The sequence below is a fragment of the Mus caroli genome, chromosome 6 (genome assembly GCF_900094665.2).
Source record: "Mus caroli chromosome 6, CAROLI_EIJ_v1.1, whole genome shotgun sequence".
In the NCBI taxonomy this organism is placed as follows: domain Eukaryota; kingdom Metazoa; phylum Chordata; class Mammalia; order Rodentia; family Muridae; genus Mus; species Mus caroli.
In genome coordinates, this window is record NC_034575.1 from 22277531 (window position 1) to 22300852 (window position 23322).

At 36.7% G+C, this 23322-nt stretch overlaps 1 protein-coding gene across 8 annotated transcripts in view; it reads right to left on the reverse strand.

Moving 5' to 3' along the window:
- Positions 1 to 23322, reverse strand: part of Grm8 (glutamate metabotropic receptor 8) — an 835456-nt gene that overhangs the window by 134571 nt on the left and 677563 nt on the right. For all 8 annotated transcript variants that reach the window (XM_029478898.1, XM_029478896.1, XM_029478897.1 and 5 more), the window contains one exon: positions 12814 to 12950. In XM_029478898.1, coding sequence (XP_029334758.1) covers positions 12814 to 12950 — 137 coding nt within the window. The remainder of the gene's footprint in view (positions 1 to 12813; positions 12951 to 23322) is intronic.

The following is a 23322-nucleotide window of genomic DNA, read 5'->3' on the forward strand; positions in this document are numbered from 1 at the left end:
TTTTCACCCTCTGTGATTGTCTGTGCACGAGTTCTCATTGATTCACTGCTCTTCCCTGGAGCAACATGAAATTCTCGTGGAGGATCTTAGGGACTGCCATTCCATGGGTCATACTCCTCAAGGACAAATATAAGAAGTTACTCAGAGACTTCAAGGCTCCTCAGAATGCAAAAAGTTGTATAAAGAGTATGTAGAGGGTCAGCACTGCTCTATCTTGGGCACCATCTCAGCAGACAGTCCCCAGGTGCCCAGTGGAGAGGAGTCTCCATTCCCTGGCACTGTAACATGCCCAGGATCTTAGGATTCCAAGACCCCAGGATCCCAGGAGCTTGGTCACACCAGGATCTCTGGGTCTCAGAGAAACCTTGACTCCCAGGAACTCTGACACACCCACAATCTCAGGATCATAGGATACCTGAATCACAGGATCACAGAGAAAGCCAAACTCTGAGGAGTTCTGACTCAACAGGGATAACAGGAAAGACAGGATCCAATCAGATATAGTGATGACAGGGAACATTTGAGATAACCAGAAGGTGGGAGACAAGCATAAGAACAGAAGAAACAGAAACCAAGGTTACTTGGCATCATCAGAACCCAATTCTCCCACCATAGCAAATACTGGATGCACCACCACACCAGAAAAGCAAGATATGTGTGTAAAGTCACTTCTCATGATGATGATGGAGGACTTAAGGAAGAAATAACTCCCTTAAAGAAGTATAGGAGAACACAAGAAAACAAGTAGAAACCCTCAAAGAGGAAAGACAAAAATACCTTAAAGAATTACAGGAAAACACAACCAAACAGATGAAGGAATTGAACAAAACCATCCAGGATCTAAAAATGGAAGAAGAAACAATAAGCAAATCACAAAGGGAGACAACTCTGGAGATACAAAACCTAGGAAAGAGATCAGGAGTCATAGATGAAAACATCACCAACAGAATACAAGAGATAGAGGAGAGAATCTCAGGTGCAGAAGATATCATAGAAAACATTGACACAACAGTAAAAGAAAATGCAAAATGCAAAAAGATCCTAAACCAAAATATACATGAAATCTAGGACACGATGAGAAGACCAAACCTAAGGATAATAGGTATAGAAGAGAAGGAAGATTTACAACTTAAAGGGACCAGTAAACATCTTCAACAAAATTATAGAAGAAAACTTCCCTAACCTAAAGAAAGAGATGCCCATGAACACACAAGAAGCCTACAGAACTCCAAATAGATTGGACCAGAAAAGAAATTCCTCCCATCACATAATAATCAAACCACCAATTGCAGAAAACAAAGAAATAATACTAAAAGCACTAAGGGATAAAGGAAAATGGTCAAGTAACATGTAAATGCAGACCTATCAGAACTACACTAGGCTACTCTCCAGAGAAGATGAAAGCCAGAAGATCCTGGACAAATGTCAAACAGACCCTAAGAGAACACAAATGCCAGTCCAGGCTACTATACCCAGCAAAACTCTCAAGGTATTCCATGACAAAACTAAATTTATACAGTGTCGTTCCACAAACCCAGCCCTTTAAAGGATAATGAAGGGAAAACTCCAATACATGGAGGGATACAAGGACCTAGAAAAAACAAGGAAGTAACCTTTCAACCAACCTAAAATAAGGTAACCACATGAACAAAATTCAAACTTTAACAACAAAAATAAAAGGAAGCAACAATGACTTTTCCTCAATACCTCTTAATATCAAAGGACTCAATTCCTGAATAAAAAGACATAAGTTAACAGATTGGTTACAGGACCCAACATTTTGCTGCATACAAAAAACCTACCTCAGAGACAAAAACAAAGACTACCTCAGAGCAAAAGGCTGGAAAACAATTTTCCAAGCAAATGGTCCCAAGAAACAAGCTGGAGTAGCCTTTCTAATATCGAATAAAATCAACTTTCAACCTAAAGTAATCAAAAAAGATAAGGAGGGACACTTCATACTCTACAAAGGTAAAATCCACCAAGATGAACTCTCAATTCTGAAAATATATGCTCCAAATGCAAGGGCATCCACATTCATAAAAGAAACCTTACTAAACCTCAAAACACACATTGCATTGCACTGCACACAATAAATGTGGGAGACTTCAACACCGTGCTCTCATCAATGGACAGATCATGGAAACAGAAACTAAACAGAGACATAGTGAAACTAGCAGAAGTTATGAAACAAATGGATTTAACAGATATCTATAAAACATTTTATCTTAAAACAAAAGGATAAACCTTCTTAGAACCTTCTCCAAAATTGATACCTTCTGCAAAATGGTACCTTCTCCAAAATTGATCATACAATCATCAAAACCAGGCACTATTGTGGATGCCAACAAGTGCTTGCTGGCAGGAGCCTGATATAGCTGCCCCCTGAGAGGCTGTGTCAGTGCCTGACAAATACAGAAGGGGATGCTCACAGCCATCCATTTGACAGAACCCAGGGTCCCCAATGAAGAAACTAGAGAAAGTATCCAAGGAGCTGAAGGGGTTTGCAGCCCTAGGAGGAACAACAATGTGAACTAACCAGTTTTCTGAGAGCTCCCAGGGTCTAAACCACCAACTGAAGGATACACACAGTGGAACTCAGGGCTCCAGCTACATATGCAACAGAGGATTGCCTAGATGGTCGTCATGGAAGGAGAGGTCCATGGTCATGTGAAGGCTCTATGCCCCAGTATAGGGGAATTCCAAGGGTAGGAAGCAGGGGTGGATCAGTTAGTGAGCAGGGGGAGGGGGAGGGAGAGGAGGAGCTGGTTTTCAGAGGAAGACCAGGAAAGGGAATGACATTTAAAATGTAAATAAAGAAAATATTTAATAAAATTACAAAAAAACCCTTTATGTGCTAAATGTAGAAAATGTATGTGTTTATGATAAAAATAAGAATATCCAGAAAAGAAAGTGGTGCCTATTACCCGAAATCCAGAGATTACAGCTTTAAATGTCATTAATCATCATACATATGTGTGTGTATATAGATATATGAAAATATATATTCAGAATGCATGTGCATTTAGAATCTCCTTGTTTATTTTGTGATGTCTTCTGAAGTCAGTACCTTAATTGGCCTTGCCATTATTTGAAATGGCTTCAGGAAAGTTTCTGGTTAGTAGTACTAATGCCATCTGGGCATGGTGGCACATGCCTTTAATCCCAGCACTTGGGAGGCAGAGTCAAGCTGATTTCTGAGTTCGAGGCCAGCCTGGTCTACAAAGTGAGTTCCAGGACAGCCAGGGCTATACAGAGAAACCCAGTCTCAAAAAAAAAAAAAAAGTACTAATTACTAATGCCATTTCCTACAGTGAGGCATTCTGATATTTTGGTCATTTTTTTCTAAAATAAAAACACTGAAACTTGTGTCCTTTGTGTTTGAAAATAATAAAAAAAATGGGTATGTACAGAAAATGCCAGTGGTCCTGATAAAGATAATGCCTGTGTAGTGCTATCTGGGCTCCATAAATATAATTCCCTTGCTTCTGAGTTGAACCTAGAAATGCTAAGATATTATTTGAGTTGTTCACATAGATGTTGTAAATAAATCCTCCATTATGTAGTTTTTCCTTTGCTTCATGGACAACAAGTGACACCACTCTTCCTATAGTGAGCATTTACATTACATCCTTAACCTCAGAATATGTGCTACAGCCTGCCCAATTTTACTATCATTTAAAAAGAGCAGAATTTTAATATTTTCCTATAACTCAACCCATAATCACTTACTGGAGCTCACACTCAGCTTATAATTAATAATATGAAACTGGGTAGAATAAATGTCTTTGTGTACATTAGAGTCTGAAAAGAAAGCAGTAAAATGCTATCAAGTCACCATGATAAAACATCCAAAGTCAACATCCTTGGTATGACTTCACTAGAATGTACCATTCAGCTAGATAATAGAAAGAGAGTTTTCCAATTTCCAAGTCTCCCAACCTACCTATCTAGAACATCTCCTTGTGAATTTTTTTTTTTTTTGCTAGTAAAAATTCGTGTTTAAAAAGGATAAAAAGGTGGGGAAAAATTAGGGAAACAACACCCTTCACAATAGTCACAAATAATATAAAATTGGTCTGACTCTAATTAAGGAAGTGAAAGATCTGTATGATAAGAATTTCAAGTCTCTAAAGAAAGAAATAGAAGAAAATCTCAGAAGATGGAAAGATCTCCTATGCTCATGGATTGGCAGGATTAATATAGTCAAAATGTCTGTCTTGCCGAAAGCAATCTACAGGTTTAATGCAATCCCCATCAAAATTCCAACTCAATTCTTCACAGAGTTAGAAAGGGCAATTTGCAAATTTATCTGGAATAATAAAAAACCTACATAGCAAAAACTATTCTCAACAGTAAAAGAACCTCTGGTAGAATCACCATGCCAGACTTCAAGCTGTACTACAGAGCAATTGTGATTAAAAAACTGCATGGTTCTGGTACAGAAACTGACAGCTAGATCAATAGAATAGAATTGAATACCCAGAAATGAACCCACACACAAATGGTCACTTCATCTTTAACATGGGAGCTAAAACCATCCAATGGAAAAAAGACAGCATTTTCAACAAATAGTACTGGCTCAACTGGTGGTTATCATGTAGAAGAATGCAAATTGACCCATTCTTATCTCCTTGTACAAAGCTCAAGTCTAAGTGGATCAAAGACCTCCACATAAGACCAGAGACACTGAAATTAATAGAGGAGAAAGTAGGGGAAATCTTCAAAGATATGGGCACAGGGAAAAATTCCTGAACAGAACAGCAATGGCTTGTGCTGTAAGATTGAGAATGACAAATGGGACCTCATAAAATTGCAAAGCTTCTGTAAGGCAAAGACACTGTCAATAAGACAGAAGGCCACCAACAGATTGGGAAAGGATCTTTACCAATCCTAAATCTGATAGGGGACTAATATCCAATATATATAAAGAACTCAAGAAACTGGACTCCAGAAAATCAAATAACCCTATTAAAAAATGGGGCATAGAGCTAAACAAAGAACTCTCAACTGAGGACTATCAAATGGCTGAGAAGCCCTTGAAAATAATGTTCAACATCCTTACTCATCAGGGAAATGCAAATCAAAACAACCCTGAGATTCTACCTCATACCAGTCAGAATGGCTAAGATAAAAAAAATTCAGTTGACAGCAGATGCTGGCGAGGTTGTAGAGAAAGAGGAACACTCCTCCATTGCTGGTGGGATTGCAACCTGGTACAACTACTCTGGAAATAAGAAAATTGGACATAATACTACTGGAAGATCCAGCAATACCTCTACTGGGCATATACCCAGAAGGTGCTCCAACTTGTAAAAAGGACACATGCTCCACTATGTTCATAGCAGCCTTATTTATAATAGCCAGAAGCTTGAAAGAACCCTAATGTCCCTCAACAGAGGAATGGATACATAAAATGTGGTACATTTACATAATGGAGTACTACTCAGCTATTAAAAACAACAACATTATGAACTAACCAGTACCCCGGAGCTCTTGACTCTAGCTGTATATGTATCAAAAGATGGCCTAGTCGGCCATCACTGGGAAGAGAGTCCCATTAGACACGCAAACTTTATATGCCCCAGTACAGGGGAATGCCGGGGCCAAAAAGTGGGAATGGGTGGGTAGGGAAGTGGAGGGGAGGGTATGGGGGCCTTTTAGGATAGCATTGGAAATGTAATTGAGGAAAATACGTAATAAAAAATATTTTTAAAAAGACATACAGAAAAAAATACATTTATGAAATTCTTAGGCAAATGGATGGATCAGGAGGATATCATCCTGAGTGAAGTAACCTAATCACAAAATAACTCACATGATATGTACTCACTGATAAGTGGATATTAACCCAGAAACTTAGAACACCCAAGATACAGTTTGCAAAACACATGAAACTCCTAAACAGAACTCCAATGGCTCATACTCTAAGATCAAAAATTAATAAATGGGACCTAATGAAACTGGAAAGCTTCTGTAAGACAAAGGATATAGTCAATAAGACAAATTGGCAACCTAAAGACTGGAAAATATATATTAACTAACCCCACATCAGATAGCGGGCTAATATCCAACATATATAAAGAACTGAAGAAGTTAATCACCAAAAAACAAACAAAAAACAAAACAAAACAAAAAACAAAACAGCAAACAACCCAATTAAATAATGGGGAATAGAACTAAATCACTATAGAATTCACAACTGAAGAATCTCAAATGGCTGAGAAGCACCTATAGAAATTGTCAAAGTTCTCAATGATCAGAGAAATGCAAATCAAAACGACCCTGAGATTCCACCTTACACCAATCACAATGACTAAGATCAAAACCTCAGTAGACATCAGATGTTGGAGAGGATGTGGAGAAAGAGGAACGCTACTCCATTTCTGGTGGGAATCCAAACTGGTACAACCACTCTGGAAATCAATCTGTAGGTTCCTCAGAAAATTGAAGATAGACGTAATTGAAGACCCATCTATTTTTTTCTTTTTTTATTAAATATTTTCTTTATTTACATTTCAAATGCTATCCTGAAAGTTCCCTGTACACCCCTTCATGCCCTGCTTCTCTATCCACCCACTCCCACTTCTTGACCCTGGTGTTCCCCTGTACTGGGGCATATAAAGTTTGCAATACCAAGGGGCCTCTCTTCCCAATGATGGCTGACTAGGCCATCTTCTACTACATATGCAGCTAGAGACATGAGCTTTGTGGGTTCTGCTTAGTTCATATTGTTGTTCCACCTATAGGGTTGCAGACTCCTTCAGCTCCTTGGGTACTTTCTCTAGCTCCTCCATTGGGGACCCTGTGAGCATCCACTTCTGTATTTGCCAAGCACTGGCATATCCTCACATGAGACTGCTATATCAGGGTCCTTTCAGTGAAATCTTGCTGGCATATGCAATAGTGTCTGGGTTTGGTGGCTGATTATGGGATGGGTTCCCGAGTGGGGTAGTCTCTGGATGGTCCATCCTTTCATCTTAGCTCCAAACTTTGTCTCTGTAACTCCTTCCATAGGTACTTTGTTCCCTATTTTAAGGAGGAATGAAGTATCCACACGTTGAAGACCCATCTATACCACTCTTGGGAATATACCCAAAAGATGCCCCGCCATAGGGTCATGTGTTCCACTATGTTCATAGCAGCCTTGTTTGTGATAGCCAGTACCTGGAAACAATCTAGATGTCCCATGACAGAAGAATGGATACAGAAAATGTGGTCCATTTACACAATGGAATACTACTCAACTAGGACATCCTGAGTTTTGTAGGCAAATGGATGGAAATAGAAAATATCATCCTGAGTTAGGTAACTCCGACCCAAAAGGACATGCATGATATGTACTCACTAATAAGTGGTTACTAGCAAAAAAAAAAAAAATACAGAATACAGTCCACAGAACTCAAAAAGTCAACAAGCTGAAGTGCCCAAGTGAGGATACTTCTGTCTCACTTGGGAGAGAGAAGAAAGCAATCACAAGTGTGGATGGATGGAGGATTCTAGGAGGGAAAGTGGACAGGGCGGGGATATGGGGGTGAGGGAAACATGATCTGGTACTGGATGAGGAAAAGGACTGAAACCCTGAGGCCCAGCAGAAAGAATGGAAATAGGCAACCTCAGGTAATAGGAGGTTTGGGGGATTTAGAATGCACCAAAGACCTGGGAGGTAAAAGACTCTCAGGAATCAAAGGGAGGGACCTTAGATGAAATGCCTGGCAGTAGGGAGAGGGGATTTATAGAGCCCACCTCCAGCAGGAAGACGGGGTATCAAGTGAGGGATGGGGTTGCCATCCCACAGTCACATCTCTGACAGACTCATAATTTTCTCTGTCTGAAAGAATTACAGGATGGAAATGGAGAGGAGCCTGAGGAAAAGAAGACCCAAAGTTAGATCCAGCTCAAGGGGAGGTTCCAAGGCCTGACACTATCAATGAGGCTATGGAGCATTCACAAAAAGACCTAGCATGACTGCCCTCAGAAAGACCCAACAAGTAGCTGAAAGCGTCAGATGCAGATATTTGCACCCAACCAATGGACAGAAGCAGCTGACCCCTGTTGTTGAATTAGTGATAGTGGAAAGAAGTTGAGGAGAAGAGTAATCCTTGTAGGAGGACCAGCAGTCTCAATTAATCTGGACCCTCGAGATCTCTCAAACAATGGACCACCAAACAGGCAGCACACACCAGCTAATATGAGCTCCCAACACATATACAGCAGAGGACTTCCAGGTCTGAGTTCATTCAGTGATGATGCACCTAACCCTCAAGATACTGGAGGCTCCACAGTGTTTAGAGGTCAGGTGGGGTGTGGGGGTGGGTACATACACGTGGGCATAGGGAGTGTGGGGAAGAGGTGTGGAATGTGGAGTGGTCAGAGGGTAGATGGGGGTATGGGGGATGGATTATGGAGTGCAAAAAATAAATTAATCAAAAAATACCTGCTATAGTGACTACAATACAGGCTGTACTAAACTGATTTGATGGAGTTCAATGTCACTAGAAATTTTCTTCAGTGTCTGTTTAGGAAAAAGAATTTGAATGATTGAGACTATATCATTTTATGTAAAATATACTTTGACCTGTATGAATACATACAAGTTACCATGGTATATCAACTTCATTTTATAACCAACTGCTTCTCAGAATATCAAGGGACGTGGCAAAAATTAGTCTTCATCTACTATTTATATCTAATTTCATGTTGAAGAATCCTTCATAAGTTCCTGTGAGTTATAGTGACAAAACAGTATCATCCTGTATACATAGATCTCACTATGTATGTACAAATTTATCTCAATAACTCCATGAACTAGATATGATAGTTTACATACAGAGTATAAATGACATACAAGAGGTAAAAATAATATCCTGGAATTCAAGCATCTTTGATTCTCCAAATATCTATTTTGTGCAGAGGTATAGCAATGTATCTAATGACATGGATGCTTTTATTCCACCTAACAACAGGCTCAGCATTCAGAACTTCATCAGACATTACTTCTCCTGAGAAGGTTCCACTAAACAATTAAGTCAGGCTCAGAGACACCATTTTCTCTGCAGTTCCTCCCAGTGGATCCTGTGTTGTGAATAATCCTGATTGAGTCATTATTGAGATATAGCCATCTGCTGCTATTTTTTGGCATTTCATATCCTATGCATAAATTTTATATTTATTTTCACTTAGTTGAATAAAATGGCAAGAAGAACAAAGCAGGTAAAAGCATGTGTCATGCTTACACTATTTTGTTTTAAAAATAGTGGTTGGAAGCATAAACTAGTGAGCCCCGGGTTATTCTCAGCTCTTCCAGTAACCTCACTGCTGTTTCTCCCTGTGGAATTAAAGCAGCATATGGCTGTTTGTCTTGCAGCCCAGACTCCCCTGTTTAGCCCAAACCTCTAGGTTACAATCTGTTTTGTAATCTCTATAAGGATCACTCCTCTCTTGAGACACACATTCTTATCAAAATAGAGACCTAATTGTGCAACTTCTCTCCCCATAGACAAATGCACACTTCACGTGCAGACCAAGATTACTGAGTAGAAAGCCTACATCCAAATATGCAAATTACTCTGACAGCTTAATGAAAAACACGGATTTATTCCATTCAAAGGAGAAAGAAACATGATTCCCCCACCCCCAACAATAAGAATGATGCTTTTGAGGATCCGGTATATGTCACACATTCTCCAGTGTAAAGAAGAATGCTTCAACTCACTTCAAAACTCCATTCACTTCACTACATGTATTTAGGAAAGATTTGATGCACTTGAAAATGCCTAGCCATGTACTGTGTGAGCAGAAAATCTTCCTGCAGTTGAGTTCAGCCAGAGAAATACAAAACAAAACTGGTTCTTGGAAAACAAGTAAATACAGTCCAATACATCGCTGATAAATGCTTGACATTGAGAGTGTGAAAGAAGTTGTGAATCAGGTTAATAGAATAAGAAATGGCAGAAGTGGAAAATAACACATACACACAGTGCTCTCTAACAGTAATTCCACAGGGGTCAGTACAGTTACGCCCCTCTTACAAGACTCCCATTCCAAACAATATGTGGATTCCTTCATCAGGACACCTGTGTCTTTCACTAGCTTTTCTGGTCCGAGTCTATTTCTCCCTCCTAAGATGTGAGTGCCTTAAAGGCATAGATCCCACTATCCACTTCTAAGACCAATCCGTACAACCTCCCTGCAGCGCAACAAGCTTACCAAGACCATTCCATAGCAGTGTTTATTCCTGTCACTAATCTAAAACTTTGTACCCTGTGATCACATAATAGCAACCATAAAAAGAAAAAAACAAAATAACAAAACAATAATCATGCTCCTCAATTTCCAAATTTTCTAAAAGTATTCATTGAAATGTTTCCATGACAAAAAATTAGTATGTCAGAAAGTTGATATCTTTGTTCATTAGCCTATCATAATCACTCCATATTCTAAGCCTGTGTCAAAGTTGCATTGTGTCCAATTTACATCTCTGTATGTATATTTGCATGTAGAATGCTACTGGAAATAAAAATTTAAATTCTGTTTTGGGAAGAAAATATTTTATACTTTTAAAATAAGATCTTGAAAACCACTCAGCCACATAATTGTCCAGGTGACAATATCTATCAAAATAGTATTACAGTAAAACAAAACAAAACAAAAAACTATGCATTTATCTTATGTGATGGGTACATTGTAAGTACAGAGAAAATTTTCCAACTGGAAGAGGGTAGGAACTGATTATGTCAACATTTTCAATTTAGGATTCTCTGTAAGATTTCTACACATTGTCCTTACTTCCCTGTCCTCCTGTTGTGAACATTCTAAAGAAGACTCAAGGGTCTCTTCTAAAAGGACTTCAGTTCTCTACTTAAAAAGTCCTCAGAATCACAACATATGTACATGAAATAAACTAAACGATTTCTTACTGTATTTCAGTTAATTTTTATTACAACCATGTAAGGTTGTTGCTACTACTACTTTTACCTTGGAGTTTATGAATCTAGGGTAAAATAAAGCTATACATTATGCAAATATCTAAATCACAATACCTTAAATCAGTAGCTTCCACAGTACTCTACTCCTCCTTCAAACAAGGGTCTGCTCCAATTTCCCAAAAGAGTTATGTGATTTGTCATGATGGTCTGGAAAATCCAATCCTCGCTGTATATCTGTCCTCTACAGCCTCATTCACTGCCTTTCCTGAGAATGGCAGTGCCATTTTTTTTTTCAATAAGACTACCACTATTATATAGTATAAACAATCACCAGCCTGCATGAAATGTTGTACAAACTGCTGTGATATATTTATGAGAAATAACAAGGCTGAACATAAAACATTTATGCATCGTTAAATGTACATAAGAAAACAGCTTAAGATTCAACACTGAGTTTTAGAATACACAGATTATGCATACAAAGAAGAGATATGTGAGCTCATTTGTGTGATTATTCCTGAGGACTCATTATAGGGACCTTGCTACAATTTATAGTACATACCATCTTCAAGCAATTCAGTTTAATATGAAAAATTCTTAACGAAAACAACAGATAAGCATTTTGATGTTCACAAAAGTCAGATAAAAGTAGGTTTCCTACATAAGTAATTTTCAAATTTTTCCTGGTCATATTAAATTTACTTCACAGGAATATACTTCCATAAGATCCCTGTCAAAAAGATATTGATGTTCAGATCATAAATAATCTGTGGCATTTTTCAAAGTTTAGTTTCAATAAATCAATTTGGGTTTCAGAACAATAGAAAAGGTTCACAAACAAGCTAACATCCTAGCTGGAGATTCAGGCTTGCCTTTTGCAGTAGCTAGATGCATAGCTACTTCTGCACGGCTGAATGAGAGCTGCTGTCGCAGACATCAGAAATCCACTTCCAAGAAACAAACCATGGTTCTGTAATTTATTATCATCACTTCTTGGCTGTGAATGTGGGTGGCAGATACCACAAAACTATGTCACTTCAAGAGACATATTTGAAGATACAGGAGGAGAAAACATGTATTAGAATATCATCTGATGCGTTTGAAAGGTGTCAAATGCTCTTAATTATATGGCTTTGAGAAGACAACATTCAAGAATAAATTAATTGCACATGATAAACATGCAACAGTGCAGAATCAGTTTCTAGGTCAGGGAAAATAGTTTTACGGGCATTTTATGACCCACAGAGAAAGCACTGCTTATTTTAGTGATTCCTTAGGCTCTGTGTTGGGACTAAACATTCTTAAATCTTTGAAGAATGAATGGTACAGTATAAGAAAGTTCCATTTCTCCATTCATCCAACAGGACACCCTACTCTATACCTAAGTCAGTTTGTGTTAATAGAGCTGGAACTGTTAAAATATGAAGTAAGTCTTTTTAGGTAGGATGAAGGATGCTTCAAGCTCACTCACCTCTAACCCTGCCCCCTACACAATGGGTTTTCCTAGACTTCTCTTCACCTTCAAGCTCAGGATGGCATCATAGGCCACAGCCCCTTATGTTTTTGTCAGTGACATCAGGGTATATCTTGCTTCAAAGTCTCAGCGCATCCTTTGCTTAATAGGTAGATTTTCTGGACTCACACTGGTGAAAGCTTATTTGGTCTGTCAGAGTCCCAAAACCCAGACAAATAAATGGCAGCTGCCATAGCCACTGGGAACCCACTTCAGCTTGGGCTCTACGTGTATAGTCCAAAGAAAATTTGACCTCCCCTGTTCTTACAGATATTGTGAAAGTCTTCTGAAAATGTTCAAGTTTAGTGCTTTAAAAGGAGATATTCCCCTTTAAGAACTAGATACAATATACATGTTAACAGTGATACTTGCTTTTAGGTGAAGTTGATTGGTCCAGTGGCCGATGATTTTGTATTCTGTACTTTTGTTGTTTATCTGATATTGGAAGATATCGTAGCGTCCCGGAGCATCTCCATTCTCATTAAAAGTGACAGGTGTACCAGCGCTGCCTATAGAGTAGGAAAACAGCGTTAATAAACTATAGTACCATAGCCCATTGGGCTTATTTTCCTCTAAGGAAGAAGGGGTAGATAGAAATATATATATTGTGTGTGTACTAAGTGATATGGAGATTTTAACCCTTGTAATGTCATTCTTAATAGTATAATAGAAAACCAACCTATATACACATGTAGAAATAAGGACTTTAATTATAAAGAAAATGATGACTACCCAAGCTAAATAATATATATACCAGCTAAATGAACAAAAATTAACAGTCTGAATATTCAATTATAGCTGCATAAAATGTCACTTAATGAGGAAAACGTACATGCATCAAAATATGGCATCTATTGTATAATAGGAACTACAAGCATCAGCACCACTGCTTTTGAGTGGATCACAGTAGTCTGCTCTTGGAAACCTTTGCTGGGCAAGGCAGAATGAGCAATGGAGAAGCCCAGCTCTCCTCAGACCATCAAAGTCCCATAATTCACTGTGACGAGTATAATGGTGGCAGAACAGCAGGATGTAAGAAACCTTGTCTCTTCTAAGCTCCATTTCTCTTGAAAGCTTTTATCTCTTCTCCTGATACTTTCTGCTCACTTTTACTTTTCCTCTTATTAACTTTTCTATAATCAGAGGTGTGGGAGTCAAATGCAATGAGAATGTCAATGTTTTCCCATTCCATCTCACCGAGCTATCGACACAGACTTTCTTTTCTTTTCTTTTTTTTTCTAACAGTCCTTAGACCTCCCATCATCTTCATAGATTATTATTTCTCAACTTGAAGCATTCAGTTGACAGCAATCCCTTTATTTGGTGCCTATCTTCTCCCTTCAGGTCCCCTTTCTTCAAAGGATATCGGATTTAATTTCTTTTCTGCAATGCAGTCTCCTCTTCTTCCTGGCTCTTTCTATATTATAATCTCCAAATTATATACAGTTAACATTTAAATAGGTAAATGTTAGGTATTTTCATCTTACAATGCTTTTCTTCACTTATTTGCAAAGTTTACCTTACTGTTTATAAAAATTAAAATGTAAATTATCAAATGAAATGATTATAGAAATATAATAACTTGTCTATAAATAGAATGAGAGCTGTAGAGTTACAATATAACTGGAGTGTGTTCTTGGGATTTAACGGATATATGTTTATTATAATTGACTTTATTCTAAAGTCTGAACATGATAGGAGGTCTCCAAGAAGACCTAATACTATGAAGAACTCCCCTACAGGAGATGACACAGCCATGAAAAAAAAGGGCTTCTGGCATAAGAAGCAGAAATCTACATGCTCATGTTAATCTCCCCATCCATTTGTATAACTTTCTTCATGCACAGTGAAGAATGGCCAACAAACATTAATAAATAGTACATGTGCTTTGTTACAAATTATTATTATTTTCAGGAATTTATATAGGAAATGATTTTAAAAGTCAATAAGGGCAGAAACTGAGGAAGAAAATCATTTTAACTAATCAGCCAGAGTTGTCATACTATTATTTTTATTCTTTTAAAATTATTTTATCCAATTACATTTCAAATGATATCCCCCTCCTGGTTACCCCTCCATAGATCTCCCCATCCCTTCCCTCCTCTTCCCCCTCCTCTTTGCCTCTATGAGGGTGCTTCTCCACCTACTCACCCACTCCTGCCTCACCGCTCTAGCACCCCCTAAGATGAGGCATCAAGCCTTCACAGGACCAAGGGCCTCCCCTCCCACAGATGTCAGATAAGGCCATCCTCTGCCACATATGTATAAGGAGTTATGGGTCTCTCCATGTGTACTCTTTGGTTGACAGTTTAGTCCCTGGGAGCTCTGGGTGGTCCAGTTAGTTGATATTGTTCTTCCTATGGGGTTGCAATCCCCTTTGGCTCATTCAGTCCTTCCCCTACCTCTTCCATTGGGGTCCCAGGGCTCAGTCCAATGGTTGACTATGAGTCTTAGATGCTCAAGAAGAAACCTTTCTCAACTCTAACACTTCCACCTCTAGTGCTATCAGACTGGTACACCTCTTTAGTATTTCCTATGAATTTCTGTGAAGTAAGAGTAATGGTATTTTTTTTTCTCATAGAGATTCTATGAAACTTAAATTAGTCAGTTCTTCTGAAGTGCTTAGACCAATTCATGGGATAATTAAATATTATGATTCACACTATAATCATTTTTAGTAAATATCAATGTATGCTGGCAGAAAGAATGAGTAAAATCCTTAAAGTGATTCCTAAACATTTACTAGGATTTAAGTAACAGGTTTCTGCTTGAAAAGGCATATGTTATAAACATCATAATAACATCAGTTTCTGATATTTATGTACATCATTTTTTAAAAAGTTAGGCTATATTTAAATTTCACAATCTAACATTACCATCATTGCCATCCTGTTGACCAAATGAGTGCTTTTCAATCTTACAAACCACAATTGTTATCAAGATGGAACCAGTCACTTCTGCAATATGGAGGAAATGACAGCACAGTGGCTTCTGTATGAATCTATGGCCTGCTGCTTCTGCATATTATTTCTCCAGCTAAAAGAAAATCTGTTGGTAGTCAACTGAATGATAGAGTCACTGTCCCAAACATAATAACTTCTAATTTAGAGACTTCAATAGTATTTTGATAAAAACTTATACCAGATTTGACAATGGATTAAACTGGAATATTTGAAAGTGGTCAAGAAAATCAATTCTGAAATCAGCTCAAGTTCAAATTCCCAGTTCTGTCAGTTGATTGATGTTACTGTTTGCAGTACATTCTCAATTTCACTGTATCTAACTTTCTTATCCATAGCCTAAGCTGATAGTAATCCTACACAAAATTTTATATGACTAAATGAACCAATCTGTGTAAATATACAGTGCATATAACATAAGTATGAATTACTATCACTCCTTTTTTCCATGGCAGTCTGTGAGAAAAATGATTTTCATGATATTTATCTTACTAATCCCAATGACTTTCAATAGAATGGCAAATAAAATGAGACTCCAGTTCCCTCAATGCCCCACATTTTGATTCACCATTTTCTCTTTCACACACATGTCAGTCTACCTTCTCCCAAATCCTTTTGATAGTTTGTGGCACAAGTCATGCATGCACTTGTAGAAACTTCATCATACAAAACTGGCTAGACATCCAACTAGCTCTTCCTCTCCAACCTGGATGAACAAAATTCTTCACTTTCCTCTGCATAATTTGCTACTCTACTGATCCTACTTATGACCTTAAATTAGTGTGAGAGATATTTATTGAGAGCCCACTAAGTAATCAACATAGCACATTCTATTTTTCTCCCAACAGTCTCCTTGATGTAAAAGGAATATATCTGTTATCTTTGTAAGCACTATATAAAAGGGAAGTACAAGATCCAATAGAGAGAGCAGAATTCTGGGGTAGAGTCAGGCATGGAAAGATTTGCTCTAAACTCTGAGGAAATAGTCATATGAAACTGAGTACACGTAATTAGCCATGTGGCATGACTTAGACTAGTTTACATGGAATAACAGTTATGAGATAACAGAAATGAGTCAAAGCTATTGCTCTAGACTAATTTACATGTAATAATTGAGTTATGAGATAGACGAAAAGATTCAAAGCTATTGGTCTATGCATTTATTCACAGATAATTCTGTATCACAATAATTATCTGGGGCAACTTGGATGCTAGTGGAAAAATTCTATGGTTACACTGTCTTGTTTTATTTTTTTCCTTTTTTTTTCACTGCCACCAACAGCACTGTGCAGTTTATTAACCATTCAAGTACTGTAGCATCTGGTGAGATTGGGACAGAATTGGGATCGCAAAGTGAACAGATATTCAGCATCTAATGGTTTGGAAGAAGCCACTACATACTCTTCACAAACTTCTTCCACAGTCAATACAGTACTAGCCATTAACCCAGCACAACGATTGTGCCCGAGTTCTTACCCTGACTTCTGGTCATGGCTAGGTATGCATTTGAATTACTTCAGCCCTCTCACATAAAGAACTAGCACCATTGAATGTTGACTCAGTCCAAACAAGTTCCCTAGTTCTCTAGACTATGAAAGAAAGATCATCCTTGAATAGCCAGGAAGGACTCATAAGTAGATCATTCTTTTTCATGGGTTTGCCATCTGTTTAAAGACTGGTAAAACTGGCCACCATGAAAAAACAAAACTAAGTTGCATTTTGCCCAGAAAAATAAACTCAAATATTTATCAATTTATTGTGTTTTAATAATAGCAATGATAAAGAAAATATAGCAAGCATACTTGAATTGAGACTATTTAGATATTTATTTATATAATATAAATTTTACTGTATCCAATTTTCTCATTTTATTTCATTTTACCTGGCACTCTAGGTATTTCATACATTTTGTACTATGTTACATTTTTTCCAATCATTTGGACCTACGAAAAAAGGAGGACAAACACATAGATTTGTGAGGTGACATTTTTACTAGTCAGGAACTGCCCTCAGGGTCTCCACATCTCCTTGACTGTTCAATAGGAAATGTGTAGAAAAATTATATTTTTATTACTCAGCATATCATGAACTTCTAATATGGTTCTGAGGGGAAATTTTTATATCAAAATGTTGGTTCCATTGAGTGTTATGTGAGGAAAGATGGTTTGTCTTGGGATTTGGAGACTCAAGTTTGATTTCTGCATCCTCAAATTAGCTATGTGTATCTGAGCAAGTGACCCAATTTACATGTAACTCTTTCCTCATCTCAAAGATTATCATAATAATATCAGCTCCTCCAAAGTACCCAAGGGATAGATGACATGACATGTATGAAAAGCATTTAATATGTGACAGACAAACAACAGAACAGTGTGAAAGAAAACTCTCCTTAGTTGAGCTCACCGTTTGCCTACACTTCTGTTGAGTTGGTTCATGCTATATTGTGTCCTCATTTGGAAAAAAAAAAAAAAAGAATGAATGTGGGAATACTTTGTTTACTTTTAAATGTAAGAAACATGAATCTAGCTTTATGGTTACTCAAGCTTGTCTTTTTTTTTTTAATCTTTGCTTTTTTTCTTTTGCATTTAGTGGCAAATGTTACTTGTTAGTAATCTCATTATCCAAGTTGAAGAAACTAAGAATGAAATCAGTTAACTTATTAGTTTTGATACGATTGAAGATTATTTAAATAACTGACACAAATCCAATATAAAACAATAATGCTCAACAAAATTATGGTTATTTATGTTTTCCTTCCCTTAATCCAATTTATGAGTATGCACTACAACCAATAAATACAATCCAATATTCAAATTGAATTACACCACAAAATAAGTGTTTGGAAATCTGAAAACTCTCTGCAGACTTTATTTAGTTTCTACCTTGGAAGACTTTTGCACTGGATTTAGCATATCCATCTCCAACTATACTTTTGTTGTAATATCTCATGGTTTTACCTTTACCTATTGGCTTCTGGATTAGCTCAATTCATTCCCAATTTTCATTTTGCTTGTAATTTTTTTGCATATCATCATCTGCTATAAGCATCTCCATCTGAAAATGATGCTGTATAGTGATTATACTTCGTAGTTCACCAGCTGTAGTTGGCGGTAACTACTTTAAAAGAGCACAATCAGAAAACCCTCCTCACTGGAGTAGCTGTTGTTCCTTCTTCTCAATTACTGATCACAGACAAAGCCACCCCCCCTGGACTCGCTGAGTATATTTCATTTGTTTCTCCTTTGGCAGTATATACAGATACCCAAGTCTGACTGAGGGACCAGTGTATGCCAGATCTAGGAATAAGATCCTAAAATAAAAGCCACATTGTTCTAGTAGGGAAAAATATAAGCAAACCATTACTTACATCCCTCCATTAATAGACCCTTTACCCAAACTACTACTAATTTGCAGATTCTTTTCTCCTTTCCACTAAGTTGCTTCAGACCACTAGGATATCTCTGTGAACACTGAGACAGTGTGCAGTATTCATACTGAACATTCTTGTGCATTCTTGACCCTCAGCCAAAGTATACTATAAGAGACAAGTCAAACTCCATGGCTTCTCTCTTTAAACATCATTCAGTGACTTCCTATGGAACTTATATTAAAATGTAAAAGCCTTATGATGGTATTCAAAGTCCCTCATTTCTCTTGTCTAGTTCATGTTCTATATTTCCACATCCTGTTCTTATTTCTCTTCCAAAGATCATGAAATTCTCAGAAATTCTATAATCTCTTCTTTTTCCTTGTATTCATCCCTCAGATCTTTAGAAAGGCCTCTTTATATTCATATTCTATTTAAAATAGTAGAGCAAATTAGCATCTAAAATTGTCACTATCCTATCCCTGTAACTCACTATAATATAGTGTTTATTTCCTTCATGACATTTATATGTATAGAACATACACCAGGTTTTTAAATGACTTCATATACAGTGGTGGATTATATGCCCAGGATTAAGGAAAAATTTCCTAGAATGTTAATTATCATGTAAGTAGCACCAGACTATTGGTTAATTGTTAAGAGTCCATATTCACTGTTCCCTTAGTACATGGCAAGGTTACACCTGCAATAATTCTACTCAGTTGTGGTCAAATGATTAGTTGTAGACACTCATATGTGAGGGGATCTTTAGGGTATTTGAAAATTCATCATAATCATCCTAAGTGGACATCTGTATTCTTTCTTATTCTAGACTGTCAAGTGGAAACGAGATTGTACGTAAACAGAGAGTCTCTAAGATGGCAGAGTTTCAGGAGTTGTAACTGCAGAGTGAGGTCTCTGCTACTGTTGTCATTTATTCAGTATTTACATGGGTATGAAACAATCTATTGCATTTCAGTCACTATAGATTTGAGTCTACTGCTTCCAGGAGACAACCATAATGGACTGCCTGGTATGATGAGTTCACAATAATTAAAAATCAACAAATTTAATCAGATTATCAGTAGAAAGAATGCTTCACTTGATGCTACATTGTTCATCAACAACACTTTAGAATTATAAAATTGAGAATCAAAGACATGGGAATAAATTGATAACTGGTTTCTGAGTTCTAAGTTTTAGTGTCAATTACTGCAATATGTAGATATATAAAGTACATGATGTGCCTATATATTATACAAAATAATACATGTTACATAATGTAAAATAATTCTCTAAAATTCCATTGAATGGCTATTAATATTATTTTTTTTCTAAATGAGTACAAAGATTCTCACATATTTGAATATTCCAATAAAAGCTAAATAATAATGTCTCAAAAGTCTCAGTTTTAGTCAAAACTGACCATTTTTCTATTCTGCTGTATGAAAAATAAGATAGGACAAGGAATATAATTGAATGGTGTTTCTGATTCTCTCAAGCAAACCTCCCTGATTTTCCCATTAAGAAACTCTACTTAGAACAGGCTTCCCTCTTGTAGAAATGTCTTTATGATCCTTGGATTAAAGGTGCTTTATGATTGCAAAATGTCATCATTGTTAATGAATAGCCCCATTTGAGAAATAGAAATGCAAACTATAATTGCATTTATAGTACTCAAATAAGCTGACTGAACTTTTAACATTAAGAAAAGACACATTACTTTGTGATACACATCTCAGGGAAGCAGATATATTAGGAGTTTTAAATGAAATCTCTTGTAAGAAAAGTGACCAAAGAGACTATTAAAATATCAAATGTTTGGTTAAAGCAAATGAATGGGATAAAAAGACCATTATAATTAAATAAGATTAAGTCATAAATCTTAAGAGAAATTTGGGAACAAAGAAAAGTATCCTATTGTTCCACCAACTCAATACATTCTCTCATTTTGTATAAGAAAATTTTCCCAGATTCCAGTGCCACTGGACTTCCTTATGATACATTTTGATGTAACAAATATCTAATATCTAGGACTTTGTATAGGAAGATTCATTGAATTAACTGTTTCTGTTAATTATTCCTCTGACACTGATGTTGACAACAACATGAGAGAGGCAAACCAAGGAAGAAATAAGAAAGGAAAAAAATAGAGAAACACAGAATACATACACTTTAAAGAGGACTTTAATTAAATAGTTCAGTGTATCTCTTGCATCAGAAAGAAAGTATCCAATAAAAAGAAAGAGTATCTTGCTACTTAAATTTATAACTAATTTTAATGATTTATGCAGAGAATGATTTTAATTTCACGTAAAAAGTAATCTTAAACCCAAAGTCTAAAATATATTAGTTCATATTTTTATTGAGACCTTTAAATTTATCATTTTCAAACACATTTAAATCCAACTGTAGTTGTGTGAGATACAATTTCACATGTATTTAAAGCCATTTCTCTTTAAGTTACTGTCTATTACTGTAAAGAGTCACCATGACCAAAGCAACACTTACAAAATAAAGCACTTAATTGGGACCTTGTTTACAGGTTCAGAGGGTTTATATAAGATTATCATGGAGGTAAGCAGACATTGGAGTAGTGGCTGAGAGCTTTACATTCTAAATAGCAGGCAGCAGGCAATTAAAGAGACACTGGGGCTAGCATCAGTTTTTGAAACATCAAAGCCTAGCCCCACTGATACATCTGCTCCAAGAAGGCCATCCTCCCAACCCTTCCCAAACACCTGTACTAACTGGGGACCCAGCATTCAAAAACAGGGACTTGTGCTGGAGAGATAGCTCAGATAAGAAGGGCACTGGCTGCTATTCCAGAAGACTCGGGTTTAATTCCCAGCACCCACACGACAAGCCATAACTCTCTATAAATCCTATCTCAGGGAATACAACATCTTCATACAGACATGCAACACACCAATATACACAAAAAATTAGAAAATCAAATACATGGGCTTATGGGAGCCATTCTCACTCAAACCACCACAGCTTTATAACTGAACTTTTCAATTTTTGCAGTGAATTATTTAATTCCCTTATAACATTTAAATCACAAAGTCTAAAAGTTATCAGCTCATATTTTTATTGAAGCATTTTAATTCATAATTTGCACGTGCATTTTCATCCAACTGTAATTGACACATACAGTTAGATGGAGATGGAATGTCAATTTTTAATATAAGGACAGCAATTTTTCGTTTCAGTCGAATTCCTTCTTTCTCACTCACTGGATAGCTACAATTTTTTTGGAGCTGAGATGTAAAAGGAAATTGGCTTGTCTGCCTCTGTTATTCCACAGGCTCATTTGTCTATTTTTCATCCAGTATTACTTGACATCAACTATTAGATCTATAAAAAGACTTAAACTGAAAAGGTAAGTCACCTATTCATTCCTAAGAATGTCTGCCTTTGCTTTATGCTCTTCTGTGTAAAATTAGAACCATCTAAGTGGCCTAGGGTTGAAAAATGATAGAACATACAGATTATCTAGGGAAAACTATACTTTGATACTGTCTTCCTACTTATGAGTTTCCTGTTTAGTTCTTAAACCAGACTTAAAACCATTTTACAATGTGTATTTTCTTTTCTCTAGTCTTTTCTGTCTTCTGGGTTTTTTTTGGTAAATATTAAATATTGAATGCAAGAAAGACCTTACATGTATTAATAATGCACTCTACCACCAGGCAGTGGTGGCACATGCCTTTAATCCCAGCACTTGGGAGGCAGAGGCAGGTGAATTTCTGAGTTTGAGGTCAGCCTGGTCTACAGAGTGAGTTCCAGGACAGCCAGAGCTACACAGAGAAACCCTGTCTCGAAACCTAAAATAAATAAATAAATAAATAAATAAATAAATAAATATGCACTCTACCATGGAGCTACATTTACAGACCTATCTAAACCTTGTCTTTTCACAATAATTTCTCAATTCTGTAGATAATATCATGCATATAATAATTTATATGTATCTATAGCAACAACTCACCCCTGTGAGTATATCTTAAATAACATTACCTATGACTTTCCTACAAGTATATAAAATTCAGCTGGCATCTTTACTCATGAGAGATAAATGAAGAGTTGTTCTAAACTAAAGGTGAATTTACTTCCCATGGCATTTGAGACAGTGAGGGGATATTTTTACATCAGGATAAAGTGATGGCATTGATAACTAATGTAAGAACTTAGAGATGTGCTTAGTGCCCAAACCTGCCTGGGATGTGTCCTCTAAAAAAGAATGACGTTCAGAGAGTAAATAGCAGCAACTTTGAGATGCCTGGGAAAGACTCTCCAGTATATATAAGCTATCTCTAAATTTTATTTACATATAAATAATCATGATATATACAAATACTTAATCTTTTGGATCTTACTTTAGAAATCTTAGGTATTTAACATTTTGTTTTTCTCATTTTTTCTGATAATATGAAAAATTTGAACATTTTTTCACGTGCTTCTCTGCCATTCGGTATTCCTCAGGTGAGAATTCTTTGTTCAGTTCTGAGCCCCATTTTTAATGGGGTTATTTGATTTTCTGGAGTCCAC